Source organism: Aspergillus affinis (assembly GCF_023601865.1).
Source record: "Aspergillus affinis strain CMG 70 chromosome Unknown NODE_66_length_189108_cov_86_600325, whole genome shotgun sequence".
Lineage (NCBI taxonomy): Eukaryota > Fungi > Ascomycota > Eurotiomycetes > Eurotiales > Aspergillaceae > Aspergillus > Aspergillus affinis.
This window is the reverse complement of record NW_026515847.1, coordinates 14,239-39,093: the sequence shown is the minus strand read 5'-3', so window position 1 is coordinate 39,093 and position 24,855 is coordinate 14,239. Positions and strand designations below refer to the sequence as shown.

The following is a 24,855-nucleotide window of genomic DNA, read 5'->3' as shown; positions in this document are numbered from 1 at the left end:
TCCTATTACAGTCAACCTAGGCAGGAATAAATCCAACATTGTGGAAAGCTTTTCTCGCAGCCTCGCGCAGCCGATCCACCGAGAAAACTATCTTTTCCTCCGGATCGCGATGCGGGGATTTTGCCTTGTCGAAGAGTTCGTCCCTCGTTAATCGAATCACCTGGGGGAATACTCCCGGGCTAGGTTCGGGGAATATCGACTATCATGGCATTAACACGATGTTGAACCGCGAGGAGTAGATGGGCAATTGCCAACGATCGTGGGCAGAAAGTAGATCAAAGAGATGGACAGGCAGGGTACCTCCACTTGCACCACTCCACTTTGTCTCCTGTAAACTTCCAACCGACCTCGGATTCGGTTCCTCGGAGATGTAGACCACTCGATGACGATGACGACGTTGACATGCGGTGAGCCGCCGATCAACCAGAGATCCTTGTCTCGGATCAAGCTGGGATAAGTCTTCGCCCAGCCGCTCTCCACGACCAGGGTCGGAAGGTCCTGGTGTCGCGGCTTCAGGTAGTACTCGGGCTGTCTCCACGAGGCCTGGTACGAGGCCATAAAGACGTCGAAACCTGGAAGGGAGGGACCGGATCAGTAGCTGTCGAGTGGGGTACGTGACTCTCACTTTTTTCCTTCGTGGAGTCGATAGCGCCCCACTCGTTGACGAGGAAAGAGCCAGATAGCAAGCCTCTGCCGAGTTCGCGTTTGATCCAGGTCCGGTGCAAGGTATGCATTGGCTCGCAGGCTGTGACGGCGAGTTCTTTGGACGCGGAGTTATAGTTGACACGGCAGGCGAGCGCATTGATGACCGCGTCCTCGGCAAGATTCACGGCAGTAGGAACTCCGACATCTGGGAAAATTCCTTCGTAGACGAGGATGTTGGATCTACTGAGGAGAGGGATGTTGGATTTGATCCTGTGGAAGAGGGATAGCTTTCTGTAACCCATGATTGACGAGGCGATCGTTGATCAATGAAGCATATGGGGTTTGAGATGGCAGACCACCATCTTGACAAGCTCCACATTGATATACTCATCAATGATCAAGGCCTCGTTCTCCCATACTTTGGCGGAATGACGGAAATGAAGGCCGAGAATAGGACGAGTTGACATCATCATTGCTCGAGTGGATGGCACCGCCTGCCATCGCGAAACCGGCGCATGTTCCTAAGGCAGCCCCTTGGGCGATACAAAGGTTACGTTCGTACTTTCACCGCATAGTATACCAGCACGGATGGCGAAGAGCATCTTATGCTAATGTTGTCAGGGATCTTGAAATGCGTCACCAAGTCTCTGGTCATAATATGCCTTGTCACGGAGTTTGGATTGGATGAACCCAGTTATTCCGCGGCTCCAGTATGGGGAAACAATGAGCAAGGAGTTGGGATCATCGGCATGTTTTGTTGAAAATAATGGCTGAATTCGTTCATAAAAGATTGTATGAAGCCCGGTTGGACTCCGTAATGCCGTGCTATAGGTACCAGAAGGTTCCCCCTTTCCGGCCACTCTCTAAAACGGATGCCCGCGGAAGCTTATATTCTGAAGGACAAGTTTTCTCCTCACCAAATGCATCCATAAATTCTTCCCGCATTTCATTATAGCCTTCGGTATCAATCTCGTCGACCGCTTGCCCGGTTAGTCAGATAGGGGGCGCATGAATTCAATAGGGAGAGAGCTAGCCCATTCTAAATCAATCAAGCACTTGATATGCCAGTCTATATCAACCAAAATATTGCTTAGGTGCAGATCAGTTAAATAGAAAACATGGGGTCCGTGATTGAGCCGGCGGTCAAAAAACTGATACACTGTTCTCATCAATGCTAGGGCAGTCATCTGGGAAACACAGTCACTTCCTGGACTTTGATCATATCGATCTATACCTGGAAATTAGGATGGATCGGCAATTGTCGTCCATCGTTTCCCGACCACACCATGTCCTCCAAGCCTCCCCAGTCCCCCAAGTCCCCTCCCCCACCGTGAATCAGCCCTGACTCATGTGGGGAATGGCTTGCGGCTCCACTTGGCATTGCAGCGACTCGGCAAAGCGACGGCTCTGCGACATGCCGATTAGTATGGGAAACCGTTACGACCGCCTCCCAGACGCCCCTGCACGCGGTTGCCGCCGGCTGCCTTGGCCTCTCCCGAATCCCTGCCTCAAACTCTCAATATTATGGCATGGCGATGATGGTGTGCAAGGGAGGATGGTGGACCCCCACAGTGGCTCAAGGGGTCGGGGTATATGAGTTCGCCATTTCCCCGACCGAGCAACTGACTTGAGGGTCGTGATTGATTCTGTTTGTGGTCGGAGATCTATACAGCCCATTCTATACAACATGTCGTCCTCTACAAGTACCCTGTCGGACCCCCAGGAATATCAAAAGATCTTCCACTGGGCGGAAACCCAGAAGGATGGTGCCATTCCTTCCTTCAGCACCCGGCGAAACGATCCCTATGAGGTATGCCCCATTGATCTCAGTGCTCGAGTCAATTGTTAATAGGTCCTAGTATCAATCCGGCTTCGGAAACTCGTACGCATCTCTACACACTCTGTGCAACGCATCCACCAGCTGATGGGAACTAAACAGGTTTATGTCCGAGGCGGTGCCAGGAACCATTCCCCATGGTCAAAATAGCCCTCGCCACGTTCGCTTCGGGCTGTATGCGGAGCAAATCACAGCCACGGCCTTTGTAGCACCGCGACATGCCAACAAGAAGGCTTGGCTATACCGCGCTCGTCCCGCCGTGGCTCACCAGGGATTTGTACGCTGGACACCTTGGCATTTTATAAAATATATTCAAATTGGACTGACCAGTGCCTTCTATCTAGACGGATCTCCCCGACAACAAAGACACCGAGTCGAACTTCTTGCCACTCAACCCCCGAGTTCATGTATCACCCACCCAGTTGGCCTGGCATCCCGTTGAGATTCCCAACGGGGAGGAGGTGGACTTTGTGTCCGGTCTAAAGACGGTCGCAGGCTCGGGAGATCCAACTCTTCGGGAGGGTCTGGCCACCCATGTGTACGCCGCGAATACCAGCATGACCAAGAAAGCTTTTGTGAACTCGGACGGTGAATTCCTAATCATTCCTCAACAAGGCGCGTTGGATATCCAGACGGAATTCGGCCCGCTGTTTGTTCAGCCGGGAGAACTTGTTGTCATTCAACGAGGATTACGTTTCCGTGTCGAACTGCCGGACGGGCCTTCGCGAGGATATATCCTTGAAGTCTGGGGCACGCACTACGAGCTGCCGGAACTGGGACCCCTCGGGGCTAACGGACTTGCCAATCCTCGGGATTTTCTCTCGCCCGTTGCCAGATACGAGATTGCTCAGGAGCCGTGGGAGATTATCTACAAGCTGGGAGGAAAGTTCTTCAAAAGCACGCAACAACATAGCCCGTTTGACGTCGTTGCCTGGCATGGCAACTATGTAAGTGTCCCTGTGGCTTTCTACATGGTCACCGTGAAATTAACCTTTTAGGTCCCTTATAAATATGACCTGACCAAGTTTGTCAACGTCGGCTCCATCTCCGTCGACCACATCGATCCGTCCATTTTCTGCGTGCTCACGGCCAAATCTCGGGATCTGACGGCACCCCTGGCTGACCTACTCATATTCTCTCCCAGATGGGATGTTGCATCGCGTATGTCTTGTCAACATGCCCAATGCACTTTTTGTCTGTTTACTGATGTTTTAATTTAGACACCTACCGACCGCCTTACTACCACCGGAACGTAGCATCCGAACTAATGGGTCTCATCTACGGCGAATATGGCGGCCGATCGGACGCCTTCAAGCCAGGAAGTATTTCCTTCGAATGTGGCAGTGAGTTCCGTCTTTTATCTTCCCCATCCGATTCATGAACCAAAATACTGAAATTATTCAAGTGGTGCCCCACGGCGTCGCCTACGAGGAGTTCAAAGCCGCGTCGGAGAACCCGCCGCCGGTCGCGCGCATCTCCGAGGCTTCGATCGCCTTCATGTTTGAGTCGAGTCGCCCGTTCACTATCACCGATTATGCATGGAACAGCGACCAGCGACATGAGCACGAGCCGAAGATGTGGGACAGCCTAGTGGATAACTTCTCCCAGTATAAGGATGAGGTCGAGGAGATCTTGGCGCGCAAGGCCAAGGGGCTGAGGATTTGAGTTCGTGAGTTGGATGAACTAGATTACTGTATATAAGATTGTGGATATTATGAATTGATGTCTTGTGCCGAGTCTGTATGCCCCTGTCTCTCCCCGTCCTCTCTCAAGACTTGTACAACGTGTAGCCGATGCAGCAAGGCGACACCCCATTGACCGGGTTCCAGACAGCCATCTATTATTAGCCACCCCCTGCCTTGATGGATCCTGTGTAACGCTGCCATGTTCTTTGCGGAGAGAACACGCAAAGCACAGCAATTCAATCCTATTCATACTTCAATAAGGCCTGCCAGATCTTGCCTGCCCGTCAGCCGGGCTGAGCCAAGCGCATAAGCCCCAGTCAGCCGCCCAATGCAGGAAGACAAGATACGAGCCGGACTGCTGCTTATTTACCCTTCCAGGAACATGATCGATGGCCGGATCTTCCCTGTCTTAGAGCTGTCTTGCTGCTTTCATGCCTTTTTTGTTACTTAGTAGTTGTTGATGTATACTTTTGTGGCTTATTGGGTGGGTCGACCTGCGTTCGGTGATTGTGTATCATGTCGACTGGTTGCAATGGGGGAGTTGTGTTGGAACATGTCTCATCATCTTTTGGTTGATGGATGTTATTTATGGAACACAAACAGCGAGCGAGTCCGGATGGGAGAGACGCTGGAGAAGTATAAAGATGGGGATGGTGCCGGTCGATTGAGTATTCATTCAATCCAGCAATCTAGTACTTCAACGAAAAGCATCTCGTGAATCTCTAAACCGAAGACTTTTTCATTCCCTCGAGCTTGTTCTTGACAAATTCAACTCAATAAATACCGATCATCATGCAATTCTCCGCCCTCGCCGTCCTGCTGGCCATCGGATCTGCCGTCGCAGCCCCGACCACTGCTGCCAAACGCAGCAGCGCGCTGCAAGTTACCGACTTCTGGATCAACGCCTCCAGGGCCAGCGGCGTCACGAACGCGCATCTTATTCTGACCGATCCCAACTACCCCGACGACACCCCTGTGGAGTGCAATGTGAAGTGGTCAGTGGCCCTCCTTGGTAGATACTTACTCATACTTATGCATGGGACTGACGAGAGGATGGTGATCTCCAGGGCCTTCAACGGGAACCCCGTCGAGAACCCCCGCTGTCTCGGTGGTCAGTACTATATCCGCTTTCCCAACGGAGGCAAGGACGTCAGCCAGATCACGTTGGAGCTAGAGCGCGTCGAGGGGCCCATCCCCGAGAAGGCTCGGGTGACGTTGAACGACGAGACGGAGGGGTCCAAGTGGAAGTGCGGACCGACTGACAACCCCGGCGTGACGGAGCGATGCAACTATGACGGCGTGCTGGAGATTCCTGTCTAAGGGGTAGTTGTAGCGATGTTGTGGTTGCTTCACTTGGTTTGGTGTGCTGTTCTGGTGTGTAGATTGAAGATGACGTTGGTGTGCAGTTGTTTCGTTGGTGTGATAGTTGAAATGTATCGTTGTTCTGATTCTGTGAGCGAGGAAGTCTTCTCCTGATGTAGTGTGTACTGTAGATGTGGACTCAGTCTCATGCGTGAACCTCGACTGTACCCTTGTGGCAGAAAAAATACCGCTACACTAAAAAGGGTCAACCCTTGTTAGTAAGGGTTATTTCTAGTGTATATCCGCGGCGACAACCCTGTCCCGGTCACGTGCACCGCGCCTGAGGATGGCCGTGTGGCAAAAACAAGAACAGTTGGTGCGTGCCCCCTCTTCAGTAGGCAGGCGGGGTTTCTCCAGACTACGATTCAATCCTATTCCTCGCACTGTCATCCCCAGACTAGAGACCTTCGGTCATCCAGACACGCCATGATGGCCCAATGTGGCGGGGCTGCGGCAAAACCCCTCGAACAAGGATGGGCAAGGATGGGCATCGATGAGGTCATACGGATTACTTGGCCATCGCCAGGACATTGGAGGGCTGGACAACTCATCCCGATGGCAACCGGGAAAAAAAGATAATGAAAATCAATGTGAGAATAAAAATAAAATCTTGCGAACGTCTTTTTATTTTCATGATTGGTATCAACACGGCCAGAATTACGGACATACAATTATTCGGGCGCTTCGCCTGCCTGTATGCGGATGGTTCCAGATCCCAGGTGCCCTTTCGAAGGGTCGGGGCCTCATCTTGCCGGGGGTGAGTGAAAAATCGGCACGGGAAACATAATAAGTCTATCACGATCGGCTCAAAGGAAATAGTCGGGCGTACGCCTCGAGACCATCGGTTCTCCGGCGCGCGGGCAGGGATCAAACTGTAAGCTAGAGGAAGAAGGATCCCATGTCAGTACCTATGCCACAACCAGACGAAGAAAAGAGAATCCGGGTCAAACATACAACGTATACTTCAGATGCTCATCAATTTCCATAATGGCGGCCTGGTTGCCGCACCGGTAGCAGTAGTTTGGAGCTGAACGGGACATGAGCACGCAAATTCCGGAGAGGGAAAGAGGGGAAAGATAGCAAGCATACCCGAGAAAATAGTCACGACATTCCGATCCTGCGACCAATTGTATCCCTCCATTACCAGTTGATGCGCTCGTGCCACCAGAGTCAAGCCGTTGTTGTGATTAAATGCCTCCGAGATATCCTGCCCGAATGTGTATCCAGCACCACGGGGGGAGATACCCCAGCCGCATCGGTCGTCGGGATCACTCCACAGCAAGTCACACATCGGTCCCTCGTGGGGAACCTCCTGGATTCGGTCCAGCGACCGGATGTTGTCGAGCGTGTCGATCGACGGACTCAGACCGCCGTGAAGACAGAAGATCTGGTTTTCAATGAGTGCGGTGAGGGGGAGGTAGTCGAAAAGGTCGGTGAAGTATTTCCACACGTTGGCGTTGCCATATTTGCGCAGGCACTCGTCGTAGAAACCGTACACTTGCGTGATCTGGCGGGACTCGTGGTTTCCTCGGAGAATTGTGATCCGCTGGGGGTAACGGATCTTAAGGCTGACAAGAAGTGTCACGGTTTCGACAGAGTAGTAACCCCGATCGACGTAGTCACCTGCAACCAAGGAACGGGCAGCGGTGAGCGGCGGGTCCCAACAAGTCGAAGCAAACAACAAGAGACAAAGGGAATCTCACCCATGAACAGGTAGTTGGTGTCTGGATTCGGTCCGCCAATACGAAAAAGCTCCATCAAGTCGTGAAATTGGCCGTGTATATCACCGCACACAGTGACCGGGCATTTCTACCACGGTAAGGTCAGCCCCGTGCATCGGTCGCTGCGGTCTAGGAAAATGTCGTCGGGGGTCCCTTGACGAACACGACCCGACCGAGTGGGAAAACTTACAACGGGCTGCACGTTTGATTCTTCCTGCAACACTTCTCTTGCCTGTCCGGATCCAAGCGAAAAATCCATTGTCAGAATGATATCCCGCCATCGTGAATTTCGAATCTACGATTCAGAGGAAGAGGTAACGCACTCGGTCACACAGTCTTCGCACATCTTCCTCCGCCAGTTGCTTGCAGCTCATCAAGTTCTCGATCCATCCGTCCAGCGTCGGTATCGACCCAGGGTCGGTAGTGGGCGACAGATGGTGGGGTTCGGGCGACCGCGCCGCATCGATCTCCATGTTGTTATCCATTGCAGGGACCACGAGCAATGATTCAGGGGATGAAAGGAGATGCCAAATTAGCAGCCGAGGAGGGGCGGAAACGCTGAAAAGGGATGGTCTCGTGAGGCAGGCTTGGGTCTGTTTTTTTTGGTGCTGAGAACAAGGATCCACACACCGGCTACGCGCGCAGAAAGGGGGAGGGTGGGATGAAAAAAGCAGAATTGAAGAAGAAACCAGACAATCGGGTCACGGAAAGATGACAACCCGAGGACTGGAGTTTGGGGGGGGGGAGGATGGGTGGGTTGGATAAGAACGATGGGGGGGTAGAGGAGGCAGAGAGGGAGAGAGGGAAGAGACGGAGTGAGTGTTGGGTGGTGAAGGAGTGACCGAGTAGCTTTGGCCGCCTTTGGGCTGCCGTGCGCCACACCGACCAACGCCACACCTGTCCTTACGCTCTGCTCTCCCCACGATTCCTGACTCTCCCCCGCCAATTCGTTCGAGAGCAAGTTAAAAAAAATTTTCGGTAAAATCGAACTCGAACTCGATCAGATGGATACGATCCTCTTGTCACTAGGAATCGTTTATTGTTTGGGTCATAATTCATACAACTTAAAAATACTATTAACATGATTGTCCTCCATGCGTTTCCTTGCTCCGGCGAACAAATTTCCCCTAACCGCGCACCTAACTACCTAAATGATGTCACCGCCAAATCCGCCAAACCCTCCGCCGGCGCCGCTTCCACCAAAAGGCCCGCGCCCTCGTCCAAACGGCGCGCCTCCCGGTCCGACCGGATCGTATCTAGCTCCGGGGGGTGCTTGGGGGTTATATCCTCGGCCTTGTCCACCACCGCCAAATAACGGATCGTCGAATGTAGGGTGCATGCCACCTCCACCTCCACCCCCTAAGCCCGGACCAATGCCACCCCGCAGAGGGTCATGAGGACCGAGTCCAGGGGGGTATAGATCCCGATCGCCAATATTCAACGGGTTCCTCCCGCCGAATCCAGGGTGATAGCCCCGTGGAGGCCGCTGGATCTCAAACTCGTCTTCGAAGCCGGGAGGGGCGAAGTCACCAGGGGGAACCGGCCGGCGCGGAGCGGCCGCCAAGGGATCATCGAAAGGATACGGACGAGCGGGTTGAGGAAGCGGGTCATCTGCTAAAGGGTTTCGCGGTGGCGGTCTTTCTCCCCGTGGTTCCTGCAAGGCCAGGTTGTCGGAAGGTTCGTACCCTTCCTTGTACACCCCGGGTGCGAGTCTCTGGATAACGTTGATCTTGAACAAAGAGATTAGATCGGTCAAGCGTGAGGACGAGATGAAGACGTCGCGTAGACGGTCGGAGGTGAGATCGGCGCTCGACGTGATCGGGAGGGAGGACGGGGAGATGAAATCCTTGGCGGCGACGTCGAACGACGTAGTTCTGTCATCGCCAAGCGCCAGCGCTAGAATAACGGCATTACTCCCCAGTCGATTCACTTTGAGTAGGTAGTGCATGGAGGATTGTGGGTGAGAGTATCGAAAAGCTAAGGTATCGTTCAGGTTCCATTCCGATGGCAAAGAGGGGCTGTCCGAGGAGCTGGCTGTTACCATGAAGATGAATTAGCCAACGTCCAGACGAGAACGGGGAGAAAGATAGCTTCTACCAATCGAATGTTCCTCTCCTAACCCTACCAGCTTGAAACCGACGGCGACCATGGAAGCATGGCCGATGAGAGCAACGGCCTCGGTAGCCGACTTCAGACTAGATTCTGCAGTGCCGTCTCCCTGCAAAGCGCTTCCTGCAAGTGACAGCACGTTGTCAGGACGAAGAACATCGGCGTTTGTAGCCATCCTGGAAGGGAGGTGGAATATGATGGTTGAGTGCGAAAGGATATTTTGCGTTGAGGCAACGCTATGAGAGAGAGAGAGAGGCGAAGGACTCTTGACAGGCAGCGACAGGAATGAGCAAGCAATCATGTCATCCGCTTATCGGGCCTGCGCTTATCGGCTTAGTCATCGTCGATCTTTGGTAACTAACTAACTAACTAGTTATCCCGGGCGATGCCGATTCGGGAAGGCTCTACTCCGTACACATCGCCTCCGGAGAGTTCCATGGACAGTACTCCCTACCTACTCAGTACTCCGGACTAGACACTCCGCTCGGTCTCACGTTCGGCATGTTGATACTCCAGCTAGTCCGTAAGGTGCGAGTGACCGTCCTTATTCGGAGACTTTATCGGCCTCCTTGATTCAGCTTGAAATGCATTAGTAATCTTTCTGCGTCCGGGTGGAGACACGACGCTATATATAAACGTCCTATGTATCTATCGCCAGAGCAGTCCAAACATCAGGATTCAGCATTGGAGGGTGTTACTCTTGGCCATATTCATACGTCCAACTATCCACACAGATTTGCATCTTGCGATTATTTCGATAGCATCTACAAGCCACCTCTAGGAGCGAACCCCAACCATGCCATCCACGCAGATCGTCTTCTTTGACCTGACATCCAAGGACCCTCGCGGAACCTGGACACCCAACCCTTGGAAGAGTACGTCGGCATCCCCATAATCATGTTAATTGCCGTGTTTCCTGTGAGTTTCGTTCCAAGTTAACTTGGCGTAGCTCGCCTTGTCCTGAATTTCAAAGGCCTGGATTATCGGACTGAATGGGTAAGTTTTAAGGCGTTTGTCTCGCGAGACCCGAGTATCCCGCTAACGTATACCGGCAGGTGGAGTATCCTGATATCAAACCGACCCTCGAGGGCTAGTCAGTAATCCCTAATCTCGTAGAGACACGGTCTAACTCTTATGTAGCGTCTCCCCGGATGCTGATGGCACCTATACCATTCCAACCATTGCACTCCCAGATGGTAAGTACATCATGGACTCGCGGAAGATCGCAGAGCATCTGGAGGATTTCCATCCCCAGCCCAGCCTACGTCTCGACTCGCCCTATCTTTGGAAGGCCGAGGACCTCTGGAAACGTTTCATCACCACTATTCGTCCCGTCTTCATCGCCCAGATCCCGAAGCGTTTGCTCAACGATGCCAGTATCGACTACTGGTGCACCACCCGGGAGAAGATATTCAATATGCCTGTTGACCAAGCAGAGAAAGAGCTTGGAGGGGAACAGGGATGGAATGAGGCCACCGCGGTGATCCAGGAAGCCACGACTCTATTGAGCGAAATCGAAGGCCCCTTCTTCGAAGGAGAGGTTGCTGGCTATGCAGACTTTGTATGGGCGAGTGTCCTGCTCTTCTGCGTGCGAATGGGACCGGACTTTCTCGACGAGGCGCTCAAGAGGAGCGGCAATCCTCAGGTGCACCTCGACCTTCTCGAGGCGGTGAAGCCGTGGTTGAATATTACGGAGTAGTCACCAGTGAACTACTCACTTCGCGCGCAGTGTTGGGGGGATATAGACGATATGATTTAGTCAGTTAGTTATGATGTGATGTGATTAGCTCGGAAGCCGGTAACAACATTAGTCCGTCCGAGGCTCATATATTGCAGAGGCCACAATCCTCTTCAAGCACTCAAGTGTCTCTGTACTCTAGGCTACGTTTTAGATAGAGTATTACTTCATTCATTTGCATTCTCCTTATGGCTCGGACCGATCGAACTCTACCATTCCTCTGAGCTTAACCACTTCAAGTTATATTTTTCGGCCGCAGTTCACCGCCTAAGCACGTGTCCCGCCGTCCCCTGCAAGATGCTCGACTCTCAAAATTGTTTCGGGAGATCTGCGCGAGGCTTACACCATAGAAAGACAGCAATGCTGTTTGTTGCGCTCTAACACTTGCCATGAATGATAAGAAACGCCGATCCCGGACAGGCTGCCTCACATGTCGGACACGGCGGGTGAAATGCGACGAGAGAAAACCGACGTGCGAGCGCTGTGAAGTCGCTAATGTAGAATGTACTGGCTATTCTAGGAAACGACGCTTGGCCTTTCCCCGATCAATAGCAAGCTCAACCTCCACCACTCCAGCCGCCTCGTCATCAGACCTGGGACATCCGGGGGACGCCACGATACGTCCCCAGGTCCGACCAGACGGTCTACCGCTGATAGCTTTGCCAAATAACCCGACCCCATCACAGTTGCCGCATACCCGAGCGCGTGATGTATTGGCTTTCCACCAGTTCCTGTTTAGGACTATGCCAATGTTATTTCCACCCAAGAGCCTCTCCTTCTGGCGAGACTATATTTGCCAGGAGGCGTGGGAGGTGGAGTATGTCTTTGATGCTGTCGTTGCACTCGGATGCATGCACAGAGCCACTTTGCTGCTGTCTCTACAGACCGAGAGCGACCGCGATCATGGCTTCGACACCAAAGTCATTGCCATCCAGATGTATTCAAATGCATTGAAAGGCGTATCGGATAGTTTGGCCAGTACACAAATCTCGATGGCTCTTCTCCTAGGGGTGCTGATCCTCTTTGCATATATCGAGGTGAGTCCCCTCAGGGAGGATTAATAGCAGCAGCTGACGGGATGCTAGAGCTTTGATGGAAACGTCCCAGCGACAATACGTCACATTCACATGGCCAACCACTATTTTCAAGCAATGTGCTCGAAAAGCACCCGGGAAACAGAGCGGTTTAAGACGCCGATTGAGTTGTGTCTCCACGACCTGGATATCATCCGCCGTGTGACCTTGCCGGATCTCAAGGTGATCCGAATGATATCGCCGCTTTATAGACCAAATGAAAGCCATAACGCTGCGTCGACACCTTTGCAAGGATGTGTGGATTTTTCACCGAAATCTCTCCTACAACAGCTTCTCGATATCGGCTCCATGGACGGCGACATCAAGCCGTTAATTTGGTGTCCAGTTGCAGCTCATCGGAAATTGATGCCAGAGGAGAAAATCGTCGGCTTCATCAAGAAACTCAAAGAGTGGGAGGCTACTAATGCAATTCTATTCCACAAGCTCGGCGTTGATGAGGCGCTCTCGGAGCCCGTCAACTTCGACCTTGCAATTTTGGCCAAAATCCCTATCCCCCCGCCGCCGCATGCAAACTTGCCCAAAGACTTTTGTCTTATCTTCGCCCTCTATGTCTTCTACCGAACAAGGCTTTCCTGGGCATTAAGCATTTACAATGAGGGCGAGAGCAACCTCGAGCTCGATTCCTATCATTTCACTTATCAGCTGTTGCGATTTGCCACGACAGCCTTGAACAGCCCACTATCCTCCTCCGATGATATCCCATTCGGATGCGAGGCCCTGACAGTAGGACTTTCACCAATACTCTTTCTGGCTGGGCAGTCCTGCCCAAGGCCTACCTGGCTTCGATGGATATTATTTGAATTGGACCGCAGCGGCCGAGAAGGGGTTTGTAACAGCAAAGCCTTTGCTTCAAGCCTAGAGGTCCTGTCTACTCTCGAAAAGCGCGTGGGCCGGGAGCCGAGACGGCCTGACGTGGAATACTTCACCCCGCCACATCGGCGTGTCATTTCTGTCGTTTTCCCAGACTTGGATGGGCGGGGCTACGTCACATACTACGCTCAAGCCCGGCCGGGTGAGGGAATAGATACACAGGAATCTCATACCCCCTTGTGCATCGCACGCTGGGCAAGTTCTGCCAATGGCGGTAGACCAGCCGTAACTAACTGTTATGGGACGGATGTGCCATTCAGTGAATGGGTCATGGACCAGCCTCTAGTGAAGGAGTGGGCACAATGGTTAACATTCTCCGAGTTTGATCTTAATCAGACGCTTCATGATCACATCAATGGAAGTCGTCTTTTACTCGACCGTGATAGGATGACTGATAGTAAGTGGTAAGCATAAATGTTGGATTGCTGAAGATGCGCTACGGTAAATTTGCACTATGATTCGCGTCATAAATATCGTTCGTCAATAAAAACCTTCTTGATGGATCTGACTTGACGAGACTCCCACAGCTCGCAGCCCGTCAGTCACCGAGTCCCCAAAAGCATTAGGCCCGCAGATAAAAATGTCTTTGCCGCGCGGAATATCCTTCCAAAACTCTGGGACGACACGACCACTGTGAACACAAATGTTCTGATTTGGCTTGAGATGACCGGCATTGAACTCTGGATCATGGGTGAATATAGCAATTTTGATACGAACGGTCGGTGCTATCCTTTCAAGAGAGGGCCGCATCATATCAAGCATGATGCTCGGTTCTCTCGTTGCAAGAACCAGCATGACATCGCCTTCAGCTGCAGGTCCACGCTCTGCCAGCGCATTGAGCATAGCGAGGAATGGCGTGATTCCAATGCCACCGGCGACCCACAGCGCATCGAGTTTCTCGTGGTCCATGAAAAAGTCACCCGTGACGCCAACGATGTCGGCGACGATAGGAGTGTCAAAAACAATAGGCTGACCTGGCTGAGCGGACTGGTCTTTTCTCAGACGATCAAATAGAGCACCAGTCACCGCGCCTCCTTTCATTTCTCGCATTGTTAATTCGAAGTATGTCGCATTTCGCTCTTCATGGGCACTGGAGACTGTCCATGTACGGACGCGATCATCATTGATTGACCCCGGGGCGGAGTTTGCCATGTGTTCGTACTGCGGTGGTCCTATCCAGTCCATAAAATCAAGCACGATAGCTTGACCGGGGCGGATTCGCAGATCGCCAGCACTAGGTTTGGAAATGACTTCAAACTTGAACACCGCAAGGTCAGAAGAGACCTGCACTGCCTCTTGAAGCTTTGCTTTGCGCTCTTCACTGTCCCTACTCTGGGCACCCAGCTCTTCCACTAAATATTTGATCTTTGGACTGTATGGACTGCGTTCAACGGAGGTATCATCTTGCTGTCGAACTGGGAGAGCGTCTCGGACGAAGACGAACCCGGTAACATTCACAGATGTGAGAGCGGCATGTCTCGCCATGACCTCAAGTGCAGATGGACCTACTAGATTTTTAGCGGTACCCGTCAAATAGAGAATGTCGCCCGTCGTAAACGACACGATCGTCAATCCCACCAGCCCACTAGCCTCGATGTTGCCCAAAGTGGACACAAATCGGTTTCCAGAGTAGTCTGGCACCACGACCGTGCGGCCATCAGACGGGCTGACTCGAATAAAACCCGGTAAGCCGCTGCGAGCGTTCATGCCCGCGTGCGGAGGGAACGTGTGCAGATCCGACGGCGATGATTTGTAGATGGACCCGACAAAGACCGTATCGGCCTGGAGGATGAACGCCACTACCTCTTCTGGAAGTCGGCCGTGCGGTTCCCAATGCCGATGTCGATGTTCGACCCTGGGAAGCGTATGCAGATGAGGGATGAGCTTTCGAATGTTGATGTACTTGGGACAGTTCCTGCGCAATATTAGTCTTCATTCCCTAGTTTCAAGAGCCATGATCTTAGAGTGCGTACCCTATTGTTTGGGTGACTCTCAAGTGTAGCTTGTAGTCCAGGATAGACTTGTGCTCCACACTTTGAATAGTCCCAGCGAATTTGTTGCGCCGTCGGGTGGAGAACTCGATTCCCAGACCGGCAGTCAAGAATCTCTGGGCGACTGTGGACTGGCCAGGGTTAGGATCAACCCACGCCTTGACTGTGTCAAGTAATGGGTCTCCATCCCAGAGACGAGCATGAACTGAGAGAGTTTGTGAGTCCGGGCTATGAACAAAACCAGCCTCCCCGGTTGACCCCGCGACAATCGCTGCCCACGGGCGCCCGTCTTCATCCACAGTTGTGATGGGAATGAAGGGCAGTTTGGAGGTATGAAAGACGCGGTGCTGCTCGGGCATGAAGCTGCGGACCATCGACCAGGTGTCTTTAATGGCGTCTGCATACCCTAGCCTCCGCTGGATGGAGATCTCGCCTGGATGCCATCCGTGTAGTGCTGTGGTCGCCATGGCGGCAGTTGAGGGGTGTAGATCGTCCGCGGCAGATGTCACCAGTCTTTATTTTAAACAATCACATATCCGTGCGGCGTCACCAGTAAACCTTGTGACCGGCTCTTGTACGTTGTCGCGACTTGAACCATGATAGAAGGTTGGTGCAGTTGGTGCGGTTTGATTGCTCGCGTAGCTCGCGTAGCTCGCTTGCGTTGCTTGACTCGCCTCGACGTCTCCACTTTGATGATGCCATCATGCTTTGCATTTTGGACGATAAATAGGTCAGTTTGAACCCCCATTTGATCCTGGAATTGCTCCCCACCTTCCATTTCATTCACCCTTTCGCTGATCACGATTGCTGCCCCGATGACCGTGCCCGTCTACCACTACTTCGACCTTGGTCGCCTGGGTCGCGGAGAAGTAGTCAAGCTGTTCCTCATGGATGCGGGAATCGAGATCGAAGAGGTTAACTATCCATACGACGAGACCTGGGTCGAGAACAGCAAGAAGCTCCAGCAGCAGGGAATCACGAGGACACGCAAAGTGCCTGCACTGGAGTACCGGGGCTTGATTCTCACCCAGCACATTCCCATCTTGCGTTTCTTTGCCCGGGAGTTGGGCCGCTACGACGGCGAGACTAATGTGGAGAAATTCGTGGTTGATGCGGTTTCGGACATCTACATCGATTGGAGAGTCAGTATTTGTCGTTCAAGTTCCTATTCTGAATTAACCACTAGACAGTCCCAATGGGTGGCCAACCTCACGAAGAAATCGGAAAAATACAAGAATGAGGTTGCCCCCGAGTACTATAAACTTCTAGATCAGTACTACAGGGACCATGCTGGCCCTTACCTGCTGGGCAACACGGTGACCTATGCCGACTTTGCCGTTTACCAATCCATCGATAACGACGAGAGAACTGGGACACTTCCGGTATGTCATTGTTCACTATCAATGATACATAGCTAACACTGTCATCATAGTCATCTCTCCCGGAGTCTCTGCTCAAGTTTCGGGAAGTTTTCGAGCTGCGTCCCAATATTGTGGCGTACCTGAAGGAGACACGATTGGACTAGGATCTAGCTTCATTGAGTTCACAAGTACCCATGTTCAGATAGCCAACGCAGATAGTCCATTCAAATAGCCTATGCATTGCTAGCAATTAACTACGCTGAGATTGTCAAATGGAAATTAAGTGAAAGAACATGTATGCCTTTTGGTTGGCCGAGTATTGTCTCAATTTAGACCTATTTCACAAGAGAAAATCTTTTCCACCAACGAACAAAAGCAACATTGTCGATATCTAAACACATCAAAGGGCTTAACATATTACGCGCTAAAGTGATAAGCGAGGGCTCTTAAAACCACCCAGATTTTAGGAGAGAGGCCTTATAACGCCAACGATGGTCCTATCACAATATTGGGAACCCGATTGGAAGGCGCCTGATCCGTGACTTCTTCCATTGGTCTCACTGTATAATCTAATTCTTTTAAGTTCTAAACAATGTTTCTTCGGCGCCCGGGCTTAGTTTTGTGCAAATGTAGCGGACCTTCCTCACTTCGGATTTGCAACTCAGCCTGACGGAAACGCCTGGTCAAGGATACCTTAGCAAACCTCTACAAGTTGAAATATGGGGAGATATAGTATACATACTGTTCCCTAGAGCTGAATAATGTATCAAATATCAGCGTCTTGACTTCTTCACTATATCGCTGCAGAGGATTTCGTGCTGCGGTAACAAAACTGTCGGTTGACTTGGTCAAAAGTTATGTCTCTTCTAGCTGCCTTTCTAGGCTAGATTGCTTATCATTCTTCATGTGTTCAAACCACCGTTTGCAGCTAGATTGAAAGAATCAGACCTTCATCATCGATATTCCTAAGTGTACATTACTAGCAGTTACGCCTAGAGAGACGGCCAACAGTACCCTTCTACCCTTCCGCCTGCCTTGGGGTTCGACCTCGCTTAGTAAGCTAGATATCTTAGATAAGTGGCCACACCGGCCACCCAATACACAACACATCCATCGCTTCCCACAGTCGCCTGCTGGGGCAAAGGCCGCCAGGGGGTAAGCCCAGGGCGTCACTAACTAGTTCTAGTTCTAGTTCTAAGTACAAATAAGGGACTTTAGCGCATGAAATAGCTGCTGCAGTCAAGAAGGAGAGCCTGTGGATCAGGCGGAAGTTAATGCCAGCTGCAGAGGTCCTAATCTCCATGACCTATCCTATCACGTCTATCTTTTTTTGGGGGGGGGGGGGGGGGTCTCAGTCTAGCTGAGGTAGTGGATGCCGTATGCATATATCCTCAAAGAAACGAGTTTCTGATAGCCACGCAGCCAGCTCGGTTGCACCTTTTGGGGTGGAGTTGTAGTATAGTGTGGCAGAAATGTGGGTCTACCGAAGAAGTGATTATTCAACTGAGTTATATGATCATATTCAAATGAATGAAGGTCTTGATTCTTTCTAACTACACGATAAAGAAGCCGATATTTATGCAATTTCAGGGGCTTCATGGTCGTCATAAATGAGCGGAATTGCACGATTTATCGTCATAAATCAATGCGGTTGCATGATCGATCTGGTCAAGCAAGGCGATGATATAAGCGGTTTTAGTCATCTACCGCGGCCACATATAGAATCAATAAAGTGGGGAGCGGTCATGTGAGCACACCCGTCCCCGTCGGGCCTAGCGTGACCCCGTGCCAGCAGCTGCCCGATGGGGTAAAATCGCCCACTGCGATCCTCCTTCTCTCGCCTCCCCACTTCCCTGCCACGTTCTTCTTGTGGTGTTGCACGGCAGCATGCCACGACTGGGTATGTAACCAGTGGGGACCGGACTGAACTCTGCTTAAATCTGTCACATACCTGACCTCATCGTAGGCCCCGCCTGCTTGACGTGCAGAGAAAAATGTCGGAAATGCGACCGCGCTCGTCCGACCTGTAATCGCTGCATCACTAAAGGCCTGGACTGCGGGGGTTATCCAGAACAGTTCCGGTTCTGTGGCATTGCCAGTCGCGGGAAATGGAAAGGTGCCCAGGTTCCGGTAGGGGATCGAACTACGAGGGTACGCTCCAATCGAGTTGCCCGACAGCAGACTCGGGACTCGTCGACTGCGCCGCCTGTGTCGGGAGACACCCCGAAATCTTCGGAACAAACACAAACATCTCCAATCTTGGTAAGGCCAATTGAGAGCCCGCAGAACCCGTCGGATGAAATCGTGCGGATCCTGGGTCTGACCGAGACCGAGACTCTTCTCTCACACTGTAGGCGAGTCCGTTCCCCCTAGAGCGTGCCGGAAGGAAAGAATAACGTGGCCACGCAGATGATAGCTTCATTTGTCCGCATCAGATATCAGGAATCGGGGATGATGTAGATAACCCTTACCGATCATATATCCTCCCATTGGCCCGGCAGCAAATAGGATTACTCTATGCCGTGCTGGGGCTGTCCGCAGCTCATCTTGGGAAGCTGACCGACAATTCTACACTCTATGACACCACGGCTGTCGAATATCGCCTTAGAGCCATCCGTGCGCTGAGCAAAGAGATTCGACGAAGCCAGAGCGAGACTTTGCTTGCGGATGAGCAGGATGCTGTGCTGGCTATCATTCAGATTCTGCTGCTTCATGACGTAAGTATGGTGTTTGCCATGAGTTGCCAACACCCTGACTCACTTTCTTTAGATCGCGGAAACTGGGGTCTCAAGTCACGGGATCCATATTACGGGGGCTATGTCTGTCTGCAAGAGGCTGTTAATTGCCGAGGGGCTAAATGGACATCGCCAGCGGGCAGTGTTTTTCCTAGGAAACCTGGCCTGGTTCGTACTCACGATCTGATTAGATGCGCAAAACCGGCTTACTGTACACAGGCTTGATATCATACGAGGCTTTGCCGGCGCTGAGCGATTATGCTTCTCCCAAGACGTTCGAGAAATGGTGGCATTTGCTAGCGACTATAAATTCGAGTTGGTGAATGGATGCCCGAGGGACGTCTTCCTGATTATCGGAGGCGTCCTGGATAAAGCTAAAGAGCACACATTGGGGTGGCTAACGTGGAACGAGTTTCAAATTGCTTTGCTGTTGGCAAAACATAAATTATATTCTTGGGACCAAAAGAGCTTTAAATTCCCCAATGCTGATCCCCGCTGGTCGGCAGCAGCGGAAGCCTTTCGGTATGCATGTATACTGCGCATCCTTCGGCTGCTGGATCCATTTCAACCGGCCAACACTCCCGAGATACAGGATTGCGTAACAAAGATTCTGGATGCTACTGCCGAGATTCCCTTTGATTGCTCGATCGTCGAGCTCTTGATCTTGCCCCTTTTTATGGCCGGTGCCGATTCATTATCGCCTCACTCGCGATATTACGTGGTCTGTCGAATAAATGAAGTTGAAAGGAGATCTGAGATCCGAAATCCAATCCCAAAAGATTTGCTTCGGAAGGTGTGGGATGCTCGGGCGGCCCAATCTCCTGATGAAGATAGGAATGTATCATGGACGGAATTTGTTAGTCCTCTTGCCGTATGACACGGTTTCTACTCGAATCCGCTAATGTGGTATAGACTCATTCGCCTGAATTGGCGCGACAGCATGACTATCTCATCATATGAAACAAACACTCCAAGAGATCAACGAGCGCTACATATGGGAATGATATACCCTGCATTCGGATCGTCGGGTCGGATGATTCCAATACGTGTCATGTGAATCAGGCTGTCCGCGTTCCACACGAGACACGTGTATCGAAAGTGCTGCATGGCCGGAGTGTATACATTGCTTCGAAGGATACATGGATATCATCTAAGAAGCAGTTGTCTCCCAATGTCACTTCACTAAGTGAACAGAAATACTGGCGAGGAAATCTTTTACGATTAGTCTACCCGACCCGAGGATTGAAGACAAGAAGACAATTCCTCGAGGATCAACTGCATCAAGTCCTCATGGAGAGGCCGAAAAGATTAGACAAATCTCAAGCAAAAACGCCAACGTGATCAGTTACGAGATCAACTGCAGGGTTCGAGCTGCCTGTTCGTTCCCAACCCGTTGTAACTGTGAATTACGAACAAGCAAACTATACATGCACAGGAACTATACAAAAGCTAACAGTCTTCCCTTAGGATCTTGTGCCTGGCTTTTTAACCTTCGAAAGCATCTTTTTAAAGATTTTTTCGAGCCGGCTAAGCTCTCCACTCTCTGCGGTTGCATGATCTTCACTCCTCGTATCTGGTATAGCAAAGCAAGCAGATTGGCAACCACAACCGCCTCGTGTCCACACTCCCCTGATTGATCATGTTCAGGAAGCAGCAGTAAACCTTCGCTGAAGTCTGTCGGCAACCAAACAACAACACCGATATTTTGGTAAATGGCGAGTATGCGGGACTATAAGGGTTTCCGAGAGTCTAACGACCGAGATGCACTGCCCGAAAAATCCGTGTCTAATTCAACTAGCACATAACGGAATAGACTATTTGGACCTGGATGGACTTGCCATTCGACAAGTCTTTCGGTTCCAGCTTGTTTGTTCGTGAGCCGAAAGGCAAAGTAAGGATGTGGGATTCGATAGTCGCCTCGCATGCTGGGCTCAAGGGGATTTGAAACGGTCATGGTCGTACTACTCGCTGGATTGCCTTAGTCACCATCTTTGGCATAGTCCGAAATCAAACACTCCTCACTCGGGGAAAGGGAATCGAACTATGGTATTTACATTAGAGATGACCAATCTGTCAGAGCGAAATATATACACGTCAATCACGGCATCATCGTCTCGAAGGAGCGCTCTTCTCTCTACCCGGATCCAAGTCTCTTTCTCCCTGGCGATATCTGAACTCATATTGACCAAGTAGTCGACGCAAGGGATGCGTTGGAAGTGCATGTTGGCGACTCTTCTGATAGAGTCTGTAGACACGTGTCTAGAATCATTGAATTAAGTTATGACCTGAAGTAGCATGTGTTGAGAATTGGAATCTTCAGAGTAGAGAAAGAGAGACAAGGAATTGATTGTATGTAAACCCTGGCGGCGTGACCATCCTAATCGGGCAGGTCAGCCAGCAGCCGTCCAGATCCCGTTCAACTCTCAATCTTGCTTCCTTCCCCCCCCCCAATTTCGCCTCATCATTTCATCTATATAAAGAGCGAAAGCTAACGTAAATGGATTCCAATTCAAATCGCAAGTCCATCTATTTCGATTATCGTGCATCATGTCGTCGTCTAAGGAGTGGTAGAAAATGTTGAATGGCGAGTTCTATTGGGCTTGGGATGAAGGCCTTCAAGCTAATCGCGATTGATGTAAAGAGGCATGTAAACGCTTCAACGAGGCAGGGCCGGTGACCCGGCGCCGGAGGGTTGGACTATGGCGGGAGTAAGTGCGATGACATCTCAGTCGATGCCACCGTCCCTGCGTTTCCCGTGTTAACGATGAGATCGGTACAGCATTGTCGGTGACACACGCCCTCTCCCACCAGTTCACTCCGACCCGAAAGAAGACGCGAAACTTTTTGACGAAACGGACCCTGCCATGGATCATCCGATCTCCGTGGACCACGGCCTGAACTTCAAGGTCGGCGGGGGCATCTTTTTGGATTTCAACATGTTAGTCCTGGATACCTGCCTGATCACCATCGGGGAAAGGACGTTATTTGGCCCGGATGTTTCTCTTTACGGCCAACGCAACTTATGGATCCGGCAGTGCGGCAAGGACTCGAGGGCCCGGAAGCAGGCAAGGAGATCCATATTTGTGATGTGTGGATTGGTGGGAGTGTGATCATTCTCGCAGGCGTGACGATCGGGCGAGGGTGCACTATCGGTGCCGGATCGGTTGTCACCAGGGTACGTTGAGACATCTTTTCCAATTTGTGGAGTCTCGGTGTTTATGTACTGATTGCCGATTGTAGAGTGTTCCTCCCTTCCATTTCGCCGCAGGGAACCCTGCGCGCGTCATTCGGCGCATCAAGACGACCATGGATCCGGATCAAACGGTCAAGAACGAAGGAAACTCAGAATAGGTTTGAAGGGAATGTCAGACAGAGCAATAGACAATCGTCGAACCAAGGAAACACATCTGCCCTGACTCCAGCGCGATGCAACGGGCAGATGGTCTCAGTATTTCTTCCGCAGATGAAACATGTCCCACGATAAAGGCATGGGCTGATATGCACAATCGATGGAGACACCACGAATCAATTTCTAGCTTTGGTATCCTATTTGTACGGGTGAAAATCAAGAAAGCCCTAAATCAGAATAATTTACAACATGGCCTTGGGAAACTTCTTCATTGCCTGCCGCACCCCCAAGTCAGCCAGAATCTCTTCCGTTCCTCCCAGAATCGCGTCGAACTTGTAAGTGCGGTGAAACATCTCAACAACCTTGCCCATGCCACTCTGGGTGATTCCACGACCGCCGTAGATGTTGGTGGCCATATCAGCGATCTCCTGCGCCGACCGAGTAGCGTGCGACTTGAGCAGAGCGATCGGTCCACCCAGGTTCGCGGCCTGCTGGGCATACGTCATATTGCACATCTGGAAAGCAATGGATTCCAACCAAGCCTGGTTAGATTCACACAGAGAGATCATTCGGGCGAGCCTACGATGCCACCTTGGTCAGTATTCATTTCAATATGCCGCAGGGGGAGGAATTCATACTTTTGTCGCATGACCGGTTGCTCGATCAATTGCTTGCTAAAGACCAAACGCTGGTTGCACCATTTCAGGCACTCTTCGACCACGGTCATCGACATGCGAATCACACCACTGGCCATCATGAATCGCTCGTGGTTGAAGTTGCTCATGATGACAATGAAGCCCTTGTGCTCCTCACCCAGCAGGTTCTCCACGGGGACCTTGACATTCTCAAACTGCACGAACGCCGTACCTGCGGTGGTCGAGTAGGATGTCTTGATCTGCTTGGTCTCCACGTTCTCATCGCGGGGGATCAGAAGCACCGAGAATCCCTTCTCCGTGCGACAGCCCGTGACGAAGTAGTCGGCGAACATGCCGTTCGTGATCCATTTCCTATTGCAATGTGTCAGAGAGCATTTTGAAGGGATTGTACGGGATGACGGGTCCGTACTTGGTGCCGTTGACAATATAGTGCTTGCCATCAGGGGTCTTTTCGGCCGTGGTGCGAAGACCAGCCACATCACTGCCCGCAAATGCCTCGGTAATAGCCAAACACATCTTCTTCTTGCCCGACAAGACCTCTGCCGTAATTTTCTCGCGAAGAGGAGCGTTGGGGAGCCACTGCTGGACAGCCGTTAGACTAATAGCCATTCCGGCCATGTTTCCGTCCTGGAAGCCTGCAGACAGCCGTTAGCTGACGGGGTGGCTCAAAGGGAGACACGGGGACTCGGCGACAAACCTCGCGCATTGGCTCTGACTAGCTCCTGAGACACGATCATGTCATGCAGGTAATCGAACTCTTCCCCGTCCACGACGCCTCCCAGCAACTTCCGACCATGCAAATGCTTTCCCGGGCCCAGGCGCATAGCCAGGACGTTTGTCTCCGCCATGCGATCAATCAACTCTTGGCTGATGTATGTACCGTCCTTCTCCTTCTCCTGCGCCTCGGGGGTAACGTAGCGATCAGTGAACTCGCGCACGGCACGCTGCAAGCGACGATGGCTGTCCTTGTAGTAGGGGCTCTTGAACTGTGGGCGCAACCACAGGGGTTCGGCATAGGGAACAGGGCTGAGACTGCCGGGTTCGGGGCTCGTGACCTCGGGGGTCTCACCGGCGACGGTGCCAACGCAGAGCTCGTCGCGGTATTTATCTAGCACTTCCTGGCGATGGAGGTTGTAGAAGTCGGCCGTGGCGTCCTTGCCCGCCACCTGGGCCAGCACCACGCTGCCGCCAGGGTGCGCATCGAGGAAATCGGTCAGATCATAGACGCGGTGATCGATGATGCACCAGATCGAGTCTTCGGAGGTGTGCTTGGCCACCTCGTCGCGGGAGAAAACTTTGGCCATGATGGAAGAAGATTAGTGACGCAGCGGGGAAAGCATGGGGGAAGAGGCAGCGGGAGGATTTGCGGGGAAGGATGTCACGACGGAATAAATACCTGAGCCATTATTCACTAGTAACGATGGACCATGAATCTTGATACTCTCCGAAGGCTCCGCGTCCCAATTTTGGGGTGCAGAAGACACGTGCCGGGCCAATCACGGGGCGGCGATTACGGACGTTGCCGGGAGCCGAGGTTGTTGCCCCATCAGGCAGTCAGGCAGGCCTCCCCCGGTCAGTGACTTTCGGATGACCATGATCATGACCAATATCCACTGTGTACATACATCTCTACCGACCGACCGTTCTAGCCTTTCTCTCGAAATCATCTACCTCGGTTCGTTCATGTTATCCAATTGAACCA

General features: G+C 51.8%; 12 protein-coding genes across 12 annotated transcripts; 7 read left to right on the top strand and 5 right to left on the bottom strand.

Annotated features, from left to right (window-relative positions):
• Nucleotides 1-16: 16 nt before the first annotated feature.
• On the bottom strand, nucleotides 17-947 carry KD926_009278 (uncharacterized protein; the record flags this gene model as incomplete). Its single annotated transcript, XM_053101899.1, has 3 exons — nucleotides 17-199; nucleotides 301-572; nucleotides 626-947. 3 exons carry the CDS (start codon nucleotides 945-947, stop codon nucleotides 17-19), a joined length of 777 nt encoding a protein of 258 aa, XP_052954534.1.
• Nucleotides 948-2,332: 1,385 nt separating this feature from the next.
• On the top strand, nucleotides 2,333-4,147 carry KD926_009277 (putative homogentisate 1,2-dioxygenase; the record flags this gene model as incomplete). Its single annotated transcript, XM_053101897.1, has 7 exons — nucleotides 2,333-2,455; nucleotides 2,505-2,527; nucleotides 2,585-2,759; nucleotides 2,827-3,429; nucleotides 3,481-3,643; nucleotides 3,703-3,825; nucleotides 3,888-4,147. 7 exons carry the CDS (start codon nucleotides 2,333-2,335, stop codon nucleotides 4,145-4,147), a joined length of 1,470 nt encoding a protein of 489 aa, XP_052954533.1.
• Nucleotides 4,148-4,959: 812 nt separating this feature from the next.
• On the top strand, nucleotides 4,960-5,487 carry KD926_009276 (uncharacterized protein; the record flags this gene model as incomplete). The annotated part of the gene is made up of 1 exon (XM_053101896.1): nucleotides 4,960-5,487. One exon carries the CDS (start codon nucleotides 4,960-4,962, stop codon nucleotides 5,485-5,487), a length of 528 nt encoding a protein of 175 aa, XP_052954532.1.
• Nucleotides 5,488-6,335: 848 nt separating this feature from the next.
• Nucleotides 6,336-7,735, bottom strand: KD926_009275 (serine/threonine-protein phosphatase; the record flags this gene model as incomplete). Its single annotated transcript, XM_053101895.1, has 5 exons — nucleotides 6,336-6,408; nucleotides 6,484-6,556; nucleotides 6,619-7,152; nucleotides 7,209-7,338; nucleotides 7,574-7,735. The coding sequence occupies 5 exons, from the start codon at nucleotides 7,733-7,735 to the stop codon at nucleotides 6,336-6,338; spliced, it is 972 nt and encodes a 323-aa protein (XP_052954531.1).
• Nucleotides 7,736-8,397: 662 nt separating this feature from the next.
• Nucleotides 8,398-9,534, bottom strand: KD926_009274 (proteasome inhibitor PI31 family protein; the record flags this gene model as incomplete). The annotated part of the gene is made up of 2 exons (XM_053101894.1): nucleotides 8,398-9,284; nucleotides 9,348-9,534. 2 exons carry the CDS (start codon nucleotides 9,532-9,534, stop codon nucleotides 8,398-8,400), a joined length of 1,074 nt encoding a protein of 357 aa, XP_052954530.1.
• A 110-nt stretch (nucleotides 9,535-9,644) lies between these two features.
• Nucleotides 9,645-11,058, top strand: KD926_009273 (glutathione S-transferase family protein; the record flags this gene model as incomplete). The annotated part of the gene is made up of 6 exons (XM_053101893.1): nucleotides 9,645-9,660; nucleotides 9,733-9,887; nucleotides 10,141-10,234; nucleotides 10,309-10,355; nucleotides 10,415-10,452; nucleotides 10,500-11,058. 6 exons carry the CDS (start codon nucleotides 9,645-9,647, stop codon nucleotides 11,056-11,058), a joined length of 909 nt encoding a protein of 302 aa, XP_052954529.1.
• A 788-nt stretch (nucleotides 11,059-11,846) lies between these two features.
• On the top strand, nucleotides 11,847-13,469 carry KD926_009272 (uncharacterized protein; the record flags this gene model as incomplete). The annotated part of the gene is made up of 2 exons (XM_053101892.1): nucleotides 11,847-12,134; nucleotides 12,183-13,469. 2 exons carry the CDS (start codon nucleotides 11,847-11,849, stop codon nucleotides 13,467-13,469), a joined length of 1,575 nt encoding a protein of 524 aa, XP_052954528.1.
• A 72-nt stretch (nucleotides 13,470-13,541) lies between these two features.
• KD926_009271 (putative oxidoreductase) lies at nucleotides 13,542-15,519 on the bottom strand (the record flags this gene model as incomplete). Its single annotated transcript, XM_053101891.1, has 2 exons — nucleotides 13,542-14,976; nucleotides 15,035-15,519. The coding sequence occupies 2 exons, from the start codon at nucleotides 15,517-15,519 to the stop codon at nucleotides 13,542-13,544; spliced, it is 1,920 nt and encodes a 639-aa protein (XP_052954527.1).
• Nucleotides 15,520-15,867: 348 nt separating this feature from the next.
• KD926_009270 (glutathione S-transferase) lies at nucleotides 15,868-16,577 on the top strand (the record flags this gene model as incomplete). The annotated part of the gene is made up of 3 exons (XM_053101890.1): nucleotides 15,868-16,194; nucleotides 16,243-16,434; nucleotides 16,485-16,577. 3 exons carry the CDS (start codon nucleotides 15,868-15,870, stop codon nucleotides 16,575-16,577), a joined length of 612 nt encoding a protein of 203 aa, XP_052954526.1.
• A 1,723-nt stretch (nucleotides 16,578-18,300) lies between these two features.
• Nucleotides 18,301-20,108, top strand: KD926_009269 (uncharacterized protein; the record flags this gene model as incomplete). The annotated part of the gene is made up of 6 exons (XM_053101889.1): nucleotides 18,301-18,313; nucleotides 18,380-18,763; nucleotides 18,823-19,130; nucleotides 19,183-19,316; nucleotides 19,368-20,004; nucleotides 20,061-20,108. 6 exons carry the CDS (start codon nucleotides 18,301-18,303, stop codon nucleotides 20,106-20,108), a joined length of 1,524 nt encoding a protein of 507 aa, XP_052954525.1.
• A 2,062-nt stretch (nucleotides 20,109-22,170) lies between these two features.
• KD926_009268 (uncharacterized protein) lies at nucleotides 22,171-22,499 on the top strand (the record flags this gene model as incomplete). The annotated part of the gene is made up of 2 exons (XM_053101888.1): nucleotides 22,171-22,323; nucleotides 22,389-22,499. 2 exons carry the CDS (start codon nucleotides 22,171-22,173, stop codon nucleotides 22,497-22,499), a joined length of 264 nt encoding a protein of 87 aa, XP_052954524.1.
• A 240-nt stretch (nucleotides 22,500-22,739) lies between these two features.
• Nucleotides 22,740-24,457, bottom strand: KD926_009267 (acyl-CoA dehydrogenase family protein; the record flags this gene model as incomplete). The annotated part of the gene is made up of 4 exons (XM_053101886.1): nucleotides 22,740-23,076; nucleotides 23,136-23,504; nucleotides 23,563-23,788; nucleotides 23,851-24,457. The coding sequence occupies 4 exons, from the start codon at nucleotides 24,455-24,457 to the stop codon at nucleotides 22,740-22,742; spliced, it is 1,539 nt and encodes a 512-aa protein (XP_052954523.1).
• Nucleotides 24,458-24,855: the final 398 nt, after the last annotated feature.